The following is a 19253-nucleotide window of genomic DNA, read 5'->3' as shown; positions in this document are numbered from 1 at the left end:
ATAAGATTTGTAGCAGACAAACAAACAAACAACAAGAAGTGAAGTTAAAGAGAAGTGTTGTAAAATGATAATCAACGCTTTCTTTCTCAATCGATCACAATTAAATTCGAGAACAGATTGAAGAATAGTTATACACTTTGATCTCCTATTTTACTCATGCAGTTTTTTTTTAAACAATATGCAGTGAAAACATAACTGATTGACTAGCAGAACAATGGCACGACGCAATTACTCGACTTTTCATCCATGACGTGATATCATTGAATTTACATCCATCAATGTGGAATTTTTCAACATGACAATTCTGTATAATCAATAGGTTCCACTAGGGTTGTTTTGAGCTCCTCACGAAGTGAACTTCGGCTTCCATGGTCGCCGACCCTGGCGAACTCATCGCTAATTTGTGTCTTCAAGATCCTGAATGACAAAAAAAAATGCAGAGTTATATTCTCCACATTTCTATCGAGCTGGAAGAAAAGTGGCTGCACTCACCCCAGGTATCCATGATACATGGCCCATTTGTTGTCCTTTGAGCTCCGCACGAAGTGAACTTCGGCCTCCATGGTCGCCGACCAAGGCGAACTCATCGTGAATTTGTGTCTTCGCGGTCCTGGGCAATGAAAAATTTGATTGATGCTTTTTATCGAGGAATAAATACTTAGCGCTCTGTCCTGAGTGCATGAAAAATAGACGTCGATCAGTCAGAGGACCTACGCGGTTTAAGTAACCTTGATTCAGAGTATTCAGAGTAGTTCTATAATAATACGCGTTTAAAAATTACTTTTTAAAGACAACACTTCTAAAGAATCCAGTGCCTCCGATGTTACACATGTACAATGAATTTCTAATTTTATTATCAAACATTACAAAATTAATTTTTAAATTTTATTTTAAAAATGAAAAAAAAATTAATTATTTATTCTGTCAATATTGATCATGCATTGCCTCCGACTTTACGCAAGTGTGGAAAACTTCAGATCGATTGGACAGGTAGAAGTGTGTTGAATATCGATTATAAGATTTGTGAAAGATAAAAATATTTTTTACTTTTTTTTAAATTAAAATTTTTCTTTTTAATTTCCAAATTATTTATTCTGTCAATAGATTCATGCATTGTCTCCGACTTTACGCAAGTGTGCAAAATTTCAGCTCGATCGGACAGGTAGAAGTGTGTAGAATATCGACTATAAGATTTGTAGCAGACAGACAGACAGACAAACAAACAAGAAGTGAAGTTAAAGAGAAGTGTTGTAATAATAATAAGATTGCAATATAGCCAAAATATTATTTCAAGTTTTTTTTTCTTGTCACAATACTATATGTTATATTAACATCAAAAGTAAAAAGTATATTGACTAAAGTATATTAAATTGTTCATAAAATGTGATTCGGGCATATATCTAAATCATAAAACTACAATAATTCTCTCCTAATTTCGTTTTTAAATGTTATACGAAATAGATTATTATTATAATTAGTTTATATTTTAAAAATATTATAGTGGATAATATTATCATATCCGGGTGGCATTTAGTTAAAGGGCAGTCAATGCACATACCTGAACTCACCTACCGAGATGAAGAACCTAGACAGACAGCGGCCCGATTAGAACTGCAGGGGCGAGCGAGTGTTCATGACCGGTCTCGTGATGTAGCTATTGGTAGCAGTTAATAGCTCTCGTAGAATTAATATGCAATTTTATTAAACCTACATGTTTAAATCCTCGTATCTTGTACATGCAGCAACTACCATAGATAAGAGAAACACGCACATGAGCTACAATGCTTTCGAAGATATTCATGTTAGATAAGAGAAACACGCACATGAGCTAAAATGCTTTCGAAGATATTCATGGTCTCCACCGTACCATTTTGTTGTTCACAATTGCCGATCTGGTCCTCAGTTACTTTATTGATCTGTTATTCTTTTTATCTACGTTGAAGATCGTCGCTAAGGCTACGATAAAGCCAGGGTGCTCATTTGCGGGTAAAAATAATTAATATCTTAATTAATCGCATTGAAATGTGAGAAACTCTCTGTTTCAATTATTCATCTCAAACATACATACATGATCTCAACTGCCAAGTAAACCAACATGTATAACCACCACTGATGTAAAAACAGACATGTGGACTGCGGAGGTTATAATGTAAACCGCGAAATAAACTTAAACTTTATTGAAACTTGTATTTATAACCTTATATTTTCACATACTACAAGCTATTATGGTCTGTATAATTAGGGATTAAACAATTCTTTATTTAAATATCTTATATGTACCTGCTGAAGTTTATTTTTGTAACTTGAGTGTGCGTGTGAGTTTGTGTGTTTGAAACACCTGTCACCGCATATATATGGAGGCTGTTCGAGCGTGTATCCAAAATAGCTATAATATCGGAATATTTTTAAAAAAATAACTTTTCATGTCGATCTCTCGTTTAGCTCATGTTTTGTCTGCCGTGCCATCAGCTAGTTCTAGTACAATAGCCGCTTGCATGAAAATTAAATAGGAGTAAAACATAAGGAATTAAATTCAATGTATTGAACAAGTTATACGTGTGCAACCGTGGGTGCTATTTGAAATTATCAACGTAGATAACTTTTGCAGTACATTCAGAGGATAAATTTCAACTTTTCATAAAATGATATAATTTACCGTTATTTAAATGTGAAGTAAAAATTTTAAAAAATGTATACTAAAAGAAAATTATAATACCGATCTGTAACCAAAATGTACAGGTGTTTTTTGAAAATATTATCATTCAAGTAAACAAATAATTCACTTATGCCCCACATAGTAAATGGAAAATGATGCTTCGTAGATGGAGTGCTTCAACTGCCAAGACAAAATATCACGTCTAGATAAAAATGATGTTCTAACTGGCTTCAGGCAGATCTATATGAAATCACTCGCAGTAAGATAAAGGCAATACCTAAATTCGCACAAATCATCTATAAATAGCGTTAGTTGGATTCATGGGCGTTGTTGCATCGAAGAAGTTTGAGTCAATTGATTTTTGTCCAGAGCTAACGGCCTCAGGTTAAAGCAGCACACGATAGCCTCGTGTGCGATGTTTCAGACCTTCTTTCAACACAAGATTTTGTATAGATGTTTCATCTAATGTACGTTATTTAAATATTAAATATTAATTTTCTGAGACAGTTTACGCGTAAATTGCAATATCTGCTGAGCTGAAACCTCGGTTTAGAGTTGGCGGAGGTCCGAGGGCGGCAATCAATTTGAGCGGCAACGATGAAGTGAAGGCTCAGATCGCTCCATGACATGGCAGCTTGCGAGTCATTGGCGTCCTGAGCGGCCGATGACCAAGAAGAGCCTTCGATGCATGCTCAACGGAAACGTATGAGCTAATTTATTGAATTATGCAAACTAATTAGGTTATATCGATGCGGCCAGAATTTTTTTATATGATACTGAGGCAGATACTGTAATTTGAGGAATTTGACGACAGCCAAGTCCGTGCAATTTGACATGTACTTTTTCATGAACATATTTTGAAATGAAAATCGTTTTCACTTGTAACGCAATGGAAACTTCTGTCATTTTCAGTGGCTCATGAAGACTTTGTTGAAGCGTTCAGACCATCGGGCACTTGACCTCAGTGGGCGCTTCTTGACAGGCTTTCCTGTGAGAATCAATGACATTAATAACTATTCCAACAGACTGGTGTATAATTAAAGTTTTTATGAATATGAGAGAATGTTTCCTAAGCGAGGGCCGACATGGAACATGAACGGAGTTGAAATATGGTAGTGCTTGGGTAGGGTACTTAGAGTGTAATGTTGAGAAATAATGACTGCAGGCTTGTAGAACGATATAACGTAAGGACAAATGAAGTAAGTACCATACTCGAATAGAATGTCTGCGACCATAATTTTTTTAGAATAGTCAGACTGACTTTGTGAACTTTCCTTCCAAATTGTGGCAGATCTCATATGAATACGGATAAAAAGAAAACAATTAAGTGAAGTCCGGAAAAATTAAATTAGAATGAATCCTACAGTGTCGTTCCACCTGTATCAGTTTCAGATTGAGTTACGCCCAATCATTCAGTTATTTTATGAGTAAATTGACTGTAGAACACAATGAAACTTAATGAAAGGCTCCACTGTCATGGATAGTTATTTTTCCGCTTACTGGAGCATGGTGAGCAAAACAACACGGCTTGTCAAGTGACTGATTCAATTACGTTGACAAAACTAAATCTGATATGCGGTCAATACCACTGATATTCTAAAGAAGTTGGATTTCAGCCACCAGCGAAAACAGGTCATTGTGAATTCGATTAAAAAATTGTAAGAGAAGCCCAGTGAACTAAGAAATGTTTTCTCAGTGGCAGTGCCTCATTTCCTACCGTGTGGCAGCGGCTCCGGAGGACCGGCCAAGATGATGATTTTCTTCGGAATTTTCTTGACGGGAGCGACGGACTTGGTGACGCCCTCTGAGACGTCGTAGCAGCGCGGCCACACCAGGATCAGGAACACGTCGAATAAGTAGTAGACCACGTCGAAGAAGGTGATCAGCGACACGCCAACAAGGCCCAAGTTGCCGGCCAAGTTTGCGACCAGAGTTGTCCACTGTCAACGCAAATAATTTAAGCATGAGTCAGAGCGAAAATTACTAGAAATCGGATGATTTTACACCGATGTTGTTAACAACTGTACGTTATGATTCATCCAATTGCTACAAACAATAAATTCGCCGGTATCAAAATGTTATTGATAGGAATATCAAAGTTATAAATTCATTGTGCGGTTGTGGTTGTTCAAAATAAAATAGGCTCGGACAATGCTGCCTAATAATGCGGCGTAAATTAAATTCGCGCATAATTTAAGAAATATTGAAATGGAGATACTTGCAAGTTAGACACTAATTTATATAAAAATACATGATCATTTCGTCACGTAAGTGCCTTGCAAATTTATATGATCTTATTTCACGCACAGTATACGCGGGAGACTCGTCAATTTCTTGGTACGAGGAAGACGCAAGGTAGATCTGAAGGCGAACAGTCGAATTTAAGTCCCTGTGCAAAAAAATTCGTAATTATATATAAGTATCTATACCAATTTTTAATTGCGTGCATCACTGTGATGCAAAATAAGGTTTATATGTATAAATAATTAGTTTACAATCTCTTTTTCATCAATTTTGATTTGCAGCACATATTTTAGTAGAATGGCTGAATATATTGTTTTATATTCTGCTAAAATCTGTTATCAGATTTGTTTGAATCTGTTTTGTCGAAGATCGACATTCCAAAAAATATTTTATTGAGATCATCCATGCGATCATCCACCACTCTTTGAAAATAATCAATCAAGTGCTTATCACTTACCCACACAAGTCCACGCCCATTGGGAACTTTTTGATGTTCTGGACGATTTTGAGGAACTCAGGGTTGACATTTGTGGACGATATGAGAGCTGAGTAACGCACCTCCCTGTCAATGGTGAGTGAACAGATTGAGTTCATGGCGGGCACTCAATTGATAAATTTAGGTGATCATTGACATTGTTTGAATTTTTTGTTCATTTTATAATCAAGTTACCGATCAAACGTTAGTTATTTCCTGCTTCGGCTCCAAGTATTGGAGCCAAAGCTTTTTTTTTATTACAACACTTCTCTTAACTTCACTTCTTGTTGTTTGTTTGTAAGTTTATTTGTTTGTTTGTCTGTCTGCTACAAATCTTATAATCGATATATAATGTCCAATCGATCTGAAATTTTGCACACTTGCGTAAAGTTAGAGACAATGCATGATTCAATTAACAGAATAAATAATTTTGAAATATTTACTTTTTTATTTTTAAAAGTAAAATTTTATTTAATTTTTTAAAATTTAAAATTAATTTTTTATATATGATAATAAAATTAGAAATTTAATTGCACGTGTGTAACATCGGAGACCCAGGATTCTTTAGAAGTGTTGTAGTTAAAAAGTAATTTTTAAACACATATTATCTTGCTTTAGGCTGGCACTGTGAACGGGTATGCTTGCAGTTCAGGGTGTATGCAGATGCTAACATCTCAATTTGTTTTGTATATGTTCGCTAAAGGCTGTGTTATCCAATTTATTTTATTTTATGTTGGTTATTTTTGCGCATTACATTATTTTGTATTCATTTGAAGCTCCAGTTCTTGTTTTATTCGTTGCCTGTAGAGCTTTGTTTATTTTATGCTTTTATGCAAGGGCGTTGTGCAGTGAGTGTCCGGTGCTAATGATAATATTTCATGGATTTGTTGAGTATGATGTTTTAGACCAGGATAGTGTTATGGAGTTGCATAAATGTGCGTTTTGGTGTTTGAATTGATAACATTTCTGGATGCCAGTGTATGTTCCCATTGCATGTGTGTATGTGGGTGTTGTTGAAAATGGGTGTCGTGCAGTGTGAGTGATAAATTATTGTTTTGATATGGGTGCAAGTTTTTTTTAAGCGCCCTGAACATTAATATATGTTTACATTTGAAAATATTATAGGTTTGGACTCTCATATTCCATATCTTCCACAATCATTATTGTCATCCGAACATGTTGCGTTTCAATTGCAGGCCAGGATGGGCGACGGGTTAAAGTTTAAATTTTGCTTCGTTTGTCTACGGCACTTTTGATATGAAAATTGTATTCAACAGTGAATGATTCTGTTGCAGTATGGATGACCCCGATGAGTAGGGTGTTGCGGTACTAACTGAGGGACACTTTCATGTATTTGAAATCGGTCGAGAGCATGTCTAAGGTGGGTTTTTTTCTTGTTGAAATCGATAGTTTCGAGCAATTACTTATCTTTTATGGTTTTCATTGCGCGTTTGCCAATCCACGAAGTGAGAAATTTATTAAATTAGTAGACTTGACGAGCCAGGGATTTAAATATTGTATATGTCACGAAGAGCACGAGCCGACATTTCAACAAATGTTCAAAAACGCTGGGATGTTAAAATACATTACCATATTTATTGAGATGAAAATATCCTCAACTTTCTGTTTTATGTGGGGAAAAATGCCTTTATTATTATTATGCATGTAATAATGCATGCATTCTATTTTAATACAATGTGTCCAATCTGTTCTAGCCTTGAGAACAGATTATTCACTTAGGCTAGGCTGCCGATTGATTATTAAAATTTGTAGCGTACGAATACGCGTGATGACAACCCGTGTTCAACACTCACTTTTTCGTGTGTGATCACACCTATGTTAATTTCTCACGTGCACGCGGGGGGACAGATGCAGTTGAATATGTCGGTGTTTGCCATGTAGGCCACGGCTTCCATACACAAACCTGGCGGTGAACAAATAAAAAATAACTCCTAGGTCATTTACTTTTTAGCTATATTTTGAATTGCATTATGAATGTGCACCAAAGGGTATGCAGTTCGAGGATACAATATAAAATGAAAACTTCAGATATGATATACGGGTTATAACCCTCATGGTGAATGACTCCACAAGGCTGCCTGCTGATATCGATATGGTAATCTTGGTACTTGGTTGGTACATAGCAGTCCCAGGCCACGATGGATCGCCGGCTCTGATTACCGTTCATCCGCACTCATTTGGGCCACCTGATGCACGATGCTGTTGCTTGCTTCTCGCCGCTAGTGTTGCAGGGGAGGTCGATCTGGGATTGTGCCCAGGAAAACGTCCAGTTGTCTCTTGAAGCTCTCCAGGGTGAACTCCCCCTCTCTTAGATCCTTTGGTAGGATGTTAAACAGCCTTGGCCCTGCCACGGAAAGTGATCCTTGCCACAGGAATTGAAATCTGACTGCGGATCTGTTACGTAATGGGGAGATCTTGCACAGTCTCCCCCTTCTCTCGTTGTGATATGTCTCAATCCTGAAGGTCTCGCTCTCGAAGTTTAGCACCATTTCGGTTATCATTTTCCATGTGTACAGAATGACATACCTCTCCCGTCTCCTCTGCAGTGAGTACAGACCCAGGCGCCTCAACTTCTCCCAGTAGTTCAACTCTTCCATTCCTCTGATCCTAGAAGTGAAGGTTCGCTGGACACCTTCCAGTTGCCGCACTGCGCCGAGTGTGAACGGGGTCCAGAGCTGGCAGCAGTATTCGAGAATTGGTATTACAAGGGCTCTAAAGAGTGTGATCATCGGTTCCGCTTCTCTTGTTCTGAACGTTCGCCAGATCCACCCCATCTGTCGCCTACCTCTTGCGGTTATTGCCGTTATGTGATCACCAAAATTGACCTGAGTATTCATCAACACTCCTACATCACGAACAAGTTGTTTCTCTTCGACCGGTGTATGTATTACCGGTTCTTGCTAAATCATGACGATTATGGAAATCTCATCTATCGATAAATGGAAAATAACAATGTCGCCATCTAATCGTTCTCACCCTGAAAGCGGTCGAAGGAGTCGCACTTCCCGAATTTCTTGGCCTTGAACTCGTCTTCGTCGCCGAGGGAGTCGAAGGCGGGGCCCTCGTTGACTGTGCAGTTGCACCGACGCCGGAACTCGCGTTCAATGCACAGCTTAATGCACAGCTACGGGGAGAGGAGGAAATTTTCATAGAATTTTACCATACGTTTTGCAACTGGAGGTACTGTTTTACGTTCCATGACCTGATCAAAGTTTTAAACCTAATCACTCAAAAATGTGTGAGTTAGATTTCGTCCACATAGTGTCAATCTATTGGCCATTTATTTTTCATATTGCAGGATAATAAAAACGGTTGCAGTAGAAGGTTTACCGCTTCAGAGTAGTCAAACATCGGAGTATTGTCATCGGAGCATTCTCCATACGGGGATCCTATGCGCTGCATCACAGTCTGCGGGATTAGTTTTTTCAAAGCATAATAAATAAATTGAGTTTCGAACTATTTACCGCCATGGATCGGACTTCTGCAGTGATTGAATCACTTTCAAAAAAGGATCACAAATATTTCCAGAATACTTCTAATATTATTTCAGAGCTAAACATGAACTGCATGTACAAATAAATATTTTCTTTTTTTTACTAGCAATCTCTGATTTATTTTCATCGATAGTCAGAATTGCCTTTACAGCACGTTTACAGCACTCTTGTTTCACTTTGGTTACGGAGATGGAGTGCGACAGTCCCGCGGCGAGGTTGAAGCCTTCATCGGCCGGGAAGGGCGCCTGCCAAGGCTCATGCAGCACCACGCGCAGCCCCGACCAGGGCGATAGCAACGACAGGTAGCTCGCCGCGTGCAGGTTCAGCGTCAGGCTCAGGCCGCTCTGGTCGTGTCGTTGTCAAGGAAAACAAAGATGTTTTTAGGTATTTAGGTTGGAAACGTGGCAAAGGACGTGTGCTTTTTATACAGGGTCATCAATATTTAGCGTTACATTGTTTTTCCAAAATCAATACACTCGCAAAGGATCTAAAGTTGTCCCCATTCAAGCATGCCAAAAACACCAACTGTCTGCTCAAGTTGTTGACAAACGCCTCCAAAGATCCGAGATTCTTCTTTCCCGCATTCATGATGGCTCGCTGCCAAACCTCGTTTTCAGTGAAGAGAAGATATCCAATGTTGAACACCACTTCAACTCCCAAAATGATCGAATTTGGTCGAAGAATGGGACGAAGGATCCCGTGTGGTGACTAGGAAGCAATGCCCGACCTCAGTGATGGTCTGGCCTGTCGTAACAGAGTCCTCAAGGAGTCCCCTCTTTTTTGTTCACAAAGGGGTGAAATTGAATCAGTAGAACTATTGAGATGCCATCCTTGTTGGTGCATTGTTGCCCTGGGCACGGAAGCATTTCAAAAAACGCCCCTGGTCGTTCCAGCAGGACTCTGCACCATCCCATTGGGCCAAATCGACACAGGAGTGGCTGTCCGAGAATGTTCCCCACTTCATTACCAAAGATGAATGGCCCCCATCGTCACCCGATCTGAATCCTCTGGATTTTGGGATCTGGTCATACCTTGAGAGCAAGGTCTCGATCGTTCACCATAGCAGTTTGGACGCCCTAGATGTCAAACTGCTGAAGGAGTGGGCCAAAATCCCGCAAAGTGTCATTCGTGACTCGTGTAAGGCTTTCTCTAAGCGTCTACAACTCGTTATTGATGCAGATGGTGGACATATTGAATGAAATTGTGGGAATTGTCTCTCTGAACTTCTGCTTACATAAAAACATTCACAATTGTGTTTCATTTCATAGTTCTAACCACTCAAAGTTGTAACGCTAAATATTGATGACCCTGTAAAGTATGACGAATAGTGAACTCACACTCGTAAGCGCGCATTCGTATAGTGTGCATTAGCGCTGATTTATGTGGCATGATATTTAATCTTATGATGAATTCTGAGTTCTGGGCTGCACAGTCCACGACCACTTAGGAAGCGCCGCCACAAATCGTCCTTCCGTACCAGGAGTCGATCAACTTGAGCTACTGAGCCAAAGACGTGCGCAAATTCATCGCTGTTCTTGACTTAAAGCTTCGGTATAAGGTGGTGGACACAACAATGGTTCAAATTGAATCATGATAATTTTCATGACAATGTGTATTTTTAGGAACACTACAACTTGTGTTAAAAATCTATCTATCCTAACACGTAGTAAGGGATTGTATGAAAAAGGTTTTTCGCCTGTATAAGTAATGCCCACGTTTATTGATATTGTTTCCTCGGAAGAATGGTTCTTTTCTTTAGTTTCTGCTGATACGATTTGCATGGTTTGTATTTTCTTCCTACGATATTTTCTTATCAGAAATACTCATCGAAACTTCTGTATGATGTTTTGAATTGATGAAAATCGGTTATAGAGTATTGAGAATTACCTGTATAAAATAAACATTTAATTTACAGCCGTATATTATTTGCTCTTCTATCGATTTTAGATATAATTTTGATTTATAATTATGTTTAATTTATTCATGTAGCATAGTGTATAAGCATTTAAAAATAATCCATTTTTATTCGATCAATTGAGTTAAATTTGAAATTCAAATAATACTGTTCTATTACGTGGAAAACAAAAGTTGATGAAAATTATTGCACCTCAGTTCTCAAATTTAATAATTTTGAACGTAAAAACGTCCACCCATCAGCACTGACCTGCGGTCCGGTTTTGAACGAAGCTCTGGGATTGAAGTTTTTTCTGCGGTCTTCGATGCTGACGTTGGGGCTGGATACTTTGACGAGGTGTGGGCTGTTGAACGTGTAGCAAACTCCCATATCCTTCGTCGTGTACGGGTAAAATTGTCTGAAAATGTCAAGGCGAAAGCAAAAAGCCATTATTTCCATTATTATACCTCAAACTCTAATGAAAATTGTTAATGATACTATAAAATGGAATGGTATCACGTACATAGGATTTGCAGAAATCTCTGACAAAAAGAAGAATCTCTGTCAGTGAGGGTAACTGTTTTCACACGGCCTATAAGACATGAAAATCGATCACCAGAGTAGTTATCAGATGATTGTTTCTCAGGTCTCCATCTTAAGACTGGTCAGCTGCAGAAGCAAGGCCCATGGTTTCTTTTATTTATTACGCGATTAATAATCACATTAATTATTGGTGAAATAAGTCACAGCTAATTGAAGTTAGCTGTATCCTGTACGTACAGCTGTATATATTGTCGAGTAGTATTAAAAACTATGTACGTAATTCGAACGTCGCACACATAGATATCATTATTGCTTCTTATTTTTCATTCGTTCAATTTTTCAATTGCAGTTGCTTTCATTAAATAACGATGGGAGAGTCATATTCTCAAACATTTTTTTGGGTGGTCTTTTTGGTTATTAGAGATGAGATTCGCTCTTTTTGTTTAAAAATATAAAAGGATAATTTTATTTCTTGGAGACACTAGTGTATATAGCATACAAAGAGTGAAGGTCGCAAAAGAGAAATTCGGTATTATTAAGTTATTGTCTATTTAAAAATGTGGTAAAATGAACCAATGAGCATGATGGGTAAGATTAGATTTGTTTGAAGATAGTTTAATGATGGCAAATTTGAAGGGAGTTTAATGATCGCTTACTATGACCTCTTAGCCTATATCAGCTAGGGTCGAAACTAAAAAGGCAACGCAACTGAATAGATTGCAAATTATTTAACCCCGCAACAAAAAGTAGCAGACTGACAAAAAAATAACGAGAAGGTTCCGAAATGAAATAAGATATAATAATAAAGCTATGGAAAATATATTGTAGCCGCGCCTCATGCGTCTCTAATTTTTGTACCGCGATTTTCCTTATAATTTTTTGGCGATCATTGAAACAGTTATTTCTTATATTTTGGTCTTAAATTTGTACTCATTTTTCCATTAATGTTTTTGTCTTTCGGTTTTACTAGCATTTTCATTTAGAGAAAAAGCCTGTTCATCCTGATTATCCGAAGCGCGTCACTTTCATTCTATTAGTCGTGAAGAACTTTGCACTTCACTGCTGGTGAACCTTAATTCTGTGACCTTATTTATTGTGACATGTAAATTAGTGCGTGATGATTGTGAATAGTTATATTGTGATATATAAATTCGAGTTTTGATATTTATTAATAGTAATTTTGTTAGGAATAACTAGGATTAACCTGAAATAGCTACTAGACTTCCACCGGGTTCGATATGGTGCTAGGCATTTCAAGTCTGAACATATATTTTTCCATAGCTTTATCTAGCCTGTTCTGGAATGCGTTCCTGCTCGGAGCGCAACCGATGTAATCACGGAGGCTGTTCCACATGTCGGTGATTCGAAGCGAGATGAAATTTTGTCGCGTGGACAAGTTGCAGCGCAGTTTTTTTAGTTTATAGCCGTGGCCCCTGGTGTTGGTTCTTGTTTCAAATTTTAGTAATCCTTCGGGGACCTTGTATAAACCATGAGTAAACTTGTATACTTCAATGAGGTCCCTACGCAGACGTCGATAACTGAGGCTTAGGAGCTTCATAATCTTTAATCTTTCTTCATTGGACTTGCCCTTCAAGCCTGAAATTATGCTTGTTGCACGTCTTTGAACATTCTCTATTAAATTTTTGTCCTTTTCAAATCGCGGTGACCACATAACGTTTCCAAATTCAAGATTTGGGCGCACGACAGCAACAAACAACTTCTTAATCGCTTCTGCACCTAGGAACTTGTAAGAGCGTCTGATTAGACCAAGAAGTTCGTTGGATGTATATGCTTACGTTTCAACATGCTTAGAAAATTTCAGCTCATTGTCGACATAAACTCCGAGATCTTTTTCCACACAAGGCTTTTCAATCATTACTCTCTCGTTGTAACCATGTCTTGTCATGCTGTTATCTTGCTGCTCATTGTAATTCCCGAGGTGAAGTACTTTACCCTTGTCAGCATTAAACCGCAGCTGCCACGTATCCTCCCAGTTAACTAGACTGTCTAGATGATCTTGTAATTACACGATATTTGACGCATCCTTCACTGTATTATAAACTTTTGTGTCGTCGGCATAAACTATAAGGTAAGGTAATGCCTATCCCTCACAACAGATTCCATTACCTTACAAACAATCCTTGTCAGACTGACAGGGCGATAGTTACCGGGGCTAATTTTGTCACCTTTTTTGAACAATGGTGTTACATGAGCTTCTTTCCAATCGGACGGCAAAGTTCCTTCGTTCAAGGTTTTTTTGAAAGAATACTCTCAAAGGGCCGGCCAGAACGGCTGCTAATTCTTTGAGCAATCTGGGATGGAATCCGTCTGGTCCACAAGACTTGTTGGGATTTGGAACTACCAGGCGTTTGAGAACCTCTTCTTCGTGTATTTCACAAGCTATTAACTTCGAGCCGACTGGGCGCTCCTCAATATCTGGAATACTGTTCAAGTCCTCATCTGTGAACACACTGCTGAAGAACTGATTAAGAACGTTAGCCTTGCCCCCATCAGAGGAAATCTTTCGTTGGTGTACTTTCAAATCAGATATGCCGTCGTTTGTCTTACACTTCGAACTAACGTAAAGAACAAGGCTTTCGGATTTTTTTTGCATATTTAGCAATATTTTTTTCGAAGTTTTTCACTTTAGTGCGACAGACTTTTTTAGCTTGATTTCGAGATCTTGCATACAGGTTATAATCAGAATCACGGCTAGTTCGTAAATAACGCTTGTAGGCTTCCTTCTTGGTCTTTAACTGAGCTTTAACTGTACTGCTCATCCCCTGGGACTTTTTGACTCCTCCAAGCGTAATCTTAGGTACACAGTCATTAACTGCAGACATAACCGTGTCTTTGAGAAATGACCATGAATCAGCCACATTCGTGTCCTTAATACAGTCCGAAATATTCGCCGCATTCACTGCTTCACGGAGTTTATCATAGTCGCCTTTCGCAAAGTTCAAACGTTCACGTTTCCGAAGCGTCTTTCCTGCACAGCACTTCATACTGAAAAACAATGATTGGTGGTGGCTTTTGCCCAATGGAGATTGGGCATTGGGCATTCACTGATTCTTCACTAGTAAACACAAGATCTAGAATATTTGGGGGGTTGGCTTGGTGATGTTCTGGATTAAAAATGAGTCTCACACAGACTCCAAGAACTGGGATGCTGGATGATTCCCATTTCTTGTAGAAGATTCATCTGCCCAGTCTATTTCTGGATGGTTAAAGTCACCAACGATCAACGTATGCGATCTGCTGAAAGTCATGCGCGGTAAAAGGCTGTTTGGTACTTTATTGTTATCAGAGGAGCTGTTAGGTGATCTATAAATGACCCCTAGAGGAGGCTATCCTTGCCTTTTAGAGTAAGTTCGCACCACACTGATTCTCAAGCTGATTGATACTCTGCAGATAATTTAAATTACTGGGCTCCATAAGAGGTTCTAACCCACAGAGCTACACCTTTACTGCACTGCTCTTCATTTAAGTTATGAAAACAATCAAAACCTGGCAACTGAAATTCAACAGGTACAATTTTCCCCCGTGATTTTTAGGGAGTGTTTCTGTACTACAAATAATGTCTATACACTCGTTTGCGATCACAGTTTACAGTTCACTTTTTTTGTTCAAAACGGAATCCGAGTTCGTGTAAATATTTTCAAAACTTTTAGTGCATTTTCATTTTGTTGTATGCGGTTACTTCCTTCATTATTTACAGGCCTTAATCTACGGACATCATTCCTACTAATTACTAGCCCTCCATCTCCTCTGACTGACCGTGAGCAGCCGGTGTTGTCTTGACAGCTTGGAAGTGATTGACCTGATTATCCGTGCCTTTCCGCCTGATTCTCTCCTGCCTCTTCTTGAGAAAAACCGCCCTCTCTAAAGGGGTGGAATCTTTCTTTGCAAAGGCTGACTTGTAATGAGCGGATTCTCCAAGCTTTTCGCCGTTTTCAGCACGCTCCAGACCTGAGCAGAATCCTTTACAGTCACCAAAAGAGGTCTGCAGGTCTTGGCAGCAGCATCCTTCGAGCGTAGCCTCTTGCACGATGTAACATCAATCGGTTTTTTGAGTACCTTGCTGCAACATTCTACAACAAATGCCGTGTCATCCATCACTCGGTCCTACTCATCAGATGCGGTACTTTCGGGAATCCCAAACCAAACCAGGTTGGCCTTCCTACGTGCTCTATCAAGTAATTCACGTGAGCTTTCGCTAGCGACTTCAGATAAGTCAGCTCTCTTGTTCTTTATTTCCATTTCTTCCATATTTTTCAGCTGAGACTTCACTTTAGTCAGCTCACTGCATAGCGAGCTCAATTTGTCACTAAGCGAGCGCACCATCTCACTCAAGGACTACATCATTCAACGATGTCGACTCATTGCCGTGCTTTTTACCGACTCCTCACTTTTTCGAGCACCAAGAGTTGGTTTTTCGCAATCACGGCAAAACCAATGAAGTAATTTAGATTTCTGGAGAAATGAGTACTCAGAGTTCAACTTCGAACAGCTGATACAAATGAGATCTTCGCATCGTTCACAGGTGACCGTCTGGACTTCGCTCAGAGAAATCACTTTGCAGTAGTTGCAAACTTTCATCTCTAGCTGGGCTGATTTGGTTGCATTTTTTTAGAGGCCGTAGAGGGCTTTTCGACCATTTTCTTATTTTCTGTCCAGCCATTATAAAATGCACGAACTAGACATCTTGAACGGAGAAAAATACAAAACTGAGTTGAGTTGAGTATAGTAAAGTTCCCTCGAAAATTTCGACTGGCGGAACAGCTGAGCTGTAGCTGGCGAGCGAAAGACAGGGATGGGCTGGGGAAATCAAGGGATCGACGCGACAGACGGGTAGAGAGGGGGAGGGATAGGGGCCAAGAGGGTGTGGAGGGTATAGGAAGAAAAGGCCTGAGCATGTTCAAGGCACCGTTGTTCTCCGGCTGATAGGCCGTCGCCGAGGGTTCCCAACAAGCTACAAGCTTGCCCTCACTTCATGCACTGGCGTTTTTCGGGAATAAAATACTTGTACTAGCCGCTTTTTCTCACTATTCGCATCATTTTTACTGAACTGCACTGAAATTGAAACTTTCACTGAAATTGTTTCGGTACAAATTCGAGAGATAAGTCAAACCGGCATGGTAAAAAGTGAGAAAATTGGGACCCGCAAACACGTACGTTCGTCCTCGATCACGGCCAGAACCAAACTCCTTAATACAAACAACCTCAATACAAAAACCAAACTCCACGGCCAAACGTAATACAAAAACATTTTGTTCGTACAATTTTTTTTAGAAAATGTAAGTTTTCCTCTTCCTCTTATGGTTTACATGCTACAACATTGAAAGATAAATCATTCGATTTAAACCTAGTGTCAAATCTAGTTATTTAGTGACCCTTGAAGCCTTTTTCTGATTTTGTTTTACTTTTTCTAGAAAAATTTTTCCTTTTCTCTCTCCATCAAGTTCTACTTTGATGGAGATACAATACAATTCATACAATATACGTATATTGTAGACATTTTTGGTTGGGCTTATGTATTACATAATCCAAATAATGAATACATCAGAAAAAGGGCTTCTATATTTACTAGATACACGCATAACGAATCTAATGATATGTCTCTCGATGTTGTAGCTCAGATAAAAGAGGATACCTATAGATTTTTAATAAGTCGTAATATGAAAATTTCAATTGTCCAGGGAATGCAAAAAAAGTGAAACGGGTCCAAAAAGAAGTAAAATATATATATAGAATCATGCGCGGCCTGACTTAGTGTTGTTTAGTTTAACTTGAAAAACAATCTATAAATAATATATTTTTAGAGAAACCTTAATATCCATTGTGGAAATATGTTAATTTTTCAGAAGTTACAAACTACCACGCACAAACTAAATCATACACTTACGTGAGGGAAGTTGCGTTAGAGGTGCCATTTTCTAGCTACAAAATGAGATCAGAAAATGTTACAGCAACTAGTTCAATTTTTGGGTTGGACCCTACCCTTAAGAGTAATATCAACATCATAATCGTACAAGTAATTATACTGGGACCTTTGTTGAAATATGATAGATGAGTCAGCGAATAAGGTGTACTGAATAGATCTTAAGAAGATAACGAACAAGGTATAAGTTTTGGCTTTCCAAGGGTATGATGTAGACGCTGTTGCAATTGCAACATTCCTTGCAATTTCAGCATTAGTTGTATTTGTAACATTAGTTGTAATTGCAACATTACCTGCGATTGCAACCTTACATGTAATTGCAGCACTACTTGTAATTGCAACATTACTAGTAATTGCAATAATACATATATACGCAAAATTACTTGTAATTGCAATGGACGTTGTCGACGCTGCACACTTGGATGAAGTCTTCTGGCTTCCTCGCCGTCTTCTCGATCACGTCCAGGTCGGGGGCGTAGCGTGCCCTGAGATCCGACAAGTCGTTCGATCGGCTTTGGCTTACTTTAAATTTTAGGAAACTCGCGGACATCTCCCGTGCTGTCCCATTCAGCCACATTCCTGAAATATCTGAAAGGCCAAATACACATTTATGGAAAGAATTGAAAAGCCACATGATTTTTGCAACATCTACAAACATTACTATTTTTCCAAACTGTTTTCCCTAATTCCGTAATGTGTTTTCAAGTTCATTTGAGTTTGAAAAGAAATAATGTAATTCACTCACCCACAGGGGTGTATTTTCCTGAAGCACAAGAAATCTTCACCTCAGTTGGGCTGATGTAGGTCTCTTTGTAAACTGTGCATAATAACAAATCAAGATTCAGTGACAAGTTGTATTGAGCCAAAAATGTCCCGAAGATATTTAGAAATTTCATGTCAAAAAGCTGTGCTTCCGACAATAAACTTCAAATCTGTAAAAAAAAACATCAAATTTTTGATCGGTTTAATAAGTTACTGCCAGTTCAGGTGAAGAATCTTGACTCGATGAAAGGATATAACACATTAGGAATAATGAGTTCTAGGCTCATGTCCCGTGCTTTAGAAGTAAATTGATGGAGATAGAAGAGAACGAGTCAAGCATTAGCGAACATTTATTTGAATGCTTTCTTTGAACCAGATCTCTTCATTTGCGATGCAATGGATTTATTATGTTCACGATGAAAATGAGTTCATGAATCAGGAACAGTTTCCGTTCCGTATGTGAACTTATATAACAATTTTTAAGTTAAACAGTTTTTAAGAAGCACGTACCAGCGGAGGCATTGCACGTCTTCTCCTACGAACGGGCGACGCGGAACTTTCTTCTGTAGTCGAGTTTGTGTCGCCGGTTGTTGCGTATGCAGTAGAAGAAGTGCTTGCTGCAGTAGAAATCGAGATTTGTAATTGAATTCATTTGAACAATGTAACAGTTCTTGTAACTTGGGAAATTGTGATTTCGTATCGAATTTATTAAGTGTTGCAATATTAGCAATACAATAGGCATAATTCAGAATAATTGTTAAATTAGCAAGATCTCTAACTTTACCTGCGGGCTCGGCCGTTGAACTCTGCGTTTGCGAGATGAGAGTCGTTGATGGAGATGCTTGCGATGTCGAGAACGAGGTTGTGGAGCTGTCATTGTTAGTATCGTTGCTCAAGTCGTTGTAATCGAAAGTTTTTGGTTGTGAGTCGCAATTTTCTTGGCATATATCTGTAAATCAATTCGCAAAATACAGATAATTTAACATACGGTAAGAGCTTTCTCTGTGTACGGTAATAGCATTCTGATCCTTACACCAATCAACACCCGCACAGCTATATTTACATTCGTATGTTTAAGTGAATGAAAATAGAAAATCTACCCATTTAGTTGAGTTATTTATTAAGAAGTCGTTGGAGTGAAAATTTCAATTAAATTTACCCTTATATGAAGAGTTTACATTCCCACATCAACATTCTCACCATCTGCCAGTGGATCATCGCTG

The 19253-nt window shown here is 38.6% G+C and overlaps 1 protein-coding gene across 1 annotated transcript; it reads right to left on the bottom strand.

Moving 5' to 3' along the window:
- Positions 1-3564: 3564 nt before the first annotated feature.
- On the bottom strand, positions 3565-18074 carry LOC108678056 (degenerin-like protein asic-1). The gene is made up of 11 exons (XM_047882364.1): positions 18014-18074; positions 17652-17856; positions 11055-11202; positions 9067-9234; positions 8727-8804; positions 8373-8520; positions 7227-7299; positions 5358-5462; positions 4964-5045; positions 4374-4596; positions 3565-3644 (listed from the first exon to the last, which is right to left on the bottom strand). The coding sequence occupies exons 2-11, from the start codon at positions 17843-17845 to the stop codon at positions 3565-3567; spliced, it is 1299 nt and encodes a 432-aa protein (XP_047738320.1). The 5' UTR covers positions 17846-17856; positions 18014-18074.
- Positions 18075-19253: the final 1179 nt, after the last annotated feature.

Source organism: Hyalella azteca, unplaced genomic scaffold (genome assembly GCF_000764305.2).
Source record: "Hyalella azteca isolate HAZT.00-mixed unplaced genomic scaffold, Hazt_2.0.2 contig10293, whole genome shotgun sequence".
In the NCBI taxonomy this organism is placed as follows: domain Eukaryota; kingdom Metazoa; phylum Arthropoda; class Malacostraca; order Amphipoda; family Hyalellidae; genus Hyalella; species Hyalella azteca.
This window is presented reverse-complemented; position numbering and strand designations above follow the sequence as displayed.

Bases quoted from the DNA above. Each gene is read 5' to 3' on its own strand.
- LOC108678056 (XM_047882364.1), bottom strand. From the start codon at position 17,845: ATGTGGCTGAATGGGACAGCACGGGAGATGTCCGCGAGTTTCCTAAAA. The intron at 9,235-11,054 runs GTCAGTGCTGAT...CGACACGACCAG, and splicing joins CGTTCAAAACCGGACCGCAG to AGCGGCCTGAGCCTGACGCT. The intron at 4,597-4,963 runs GTGCGTGAAATA...TTGCGTTGACAG, and splicing joins ACGAGTCTCCCGCGTATACT to TGGACAACTCTGGTCGCAAA.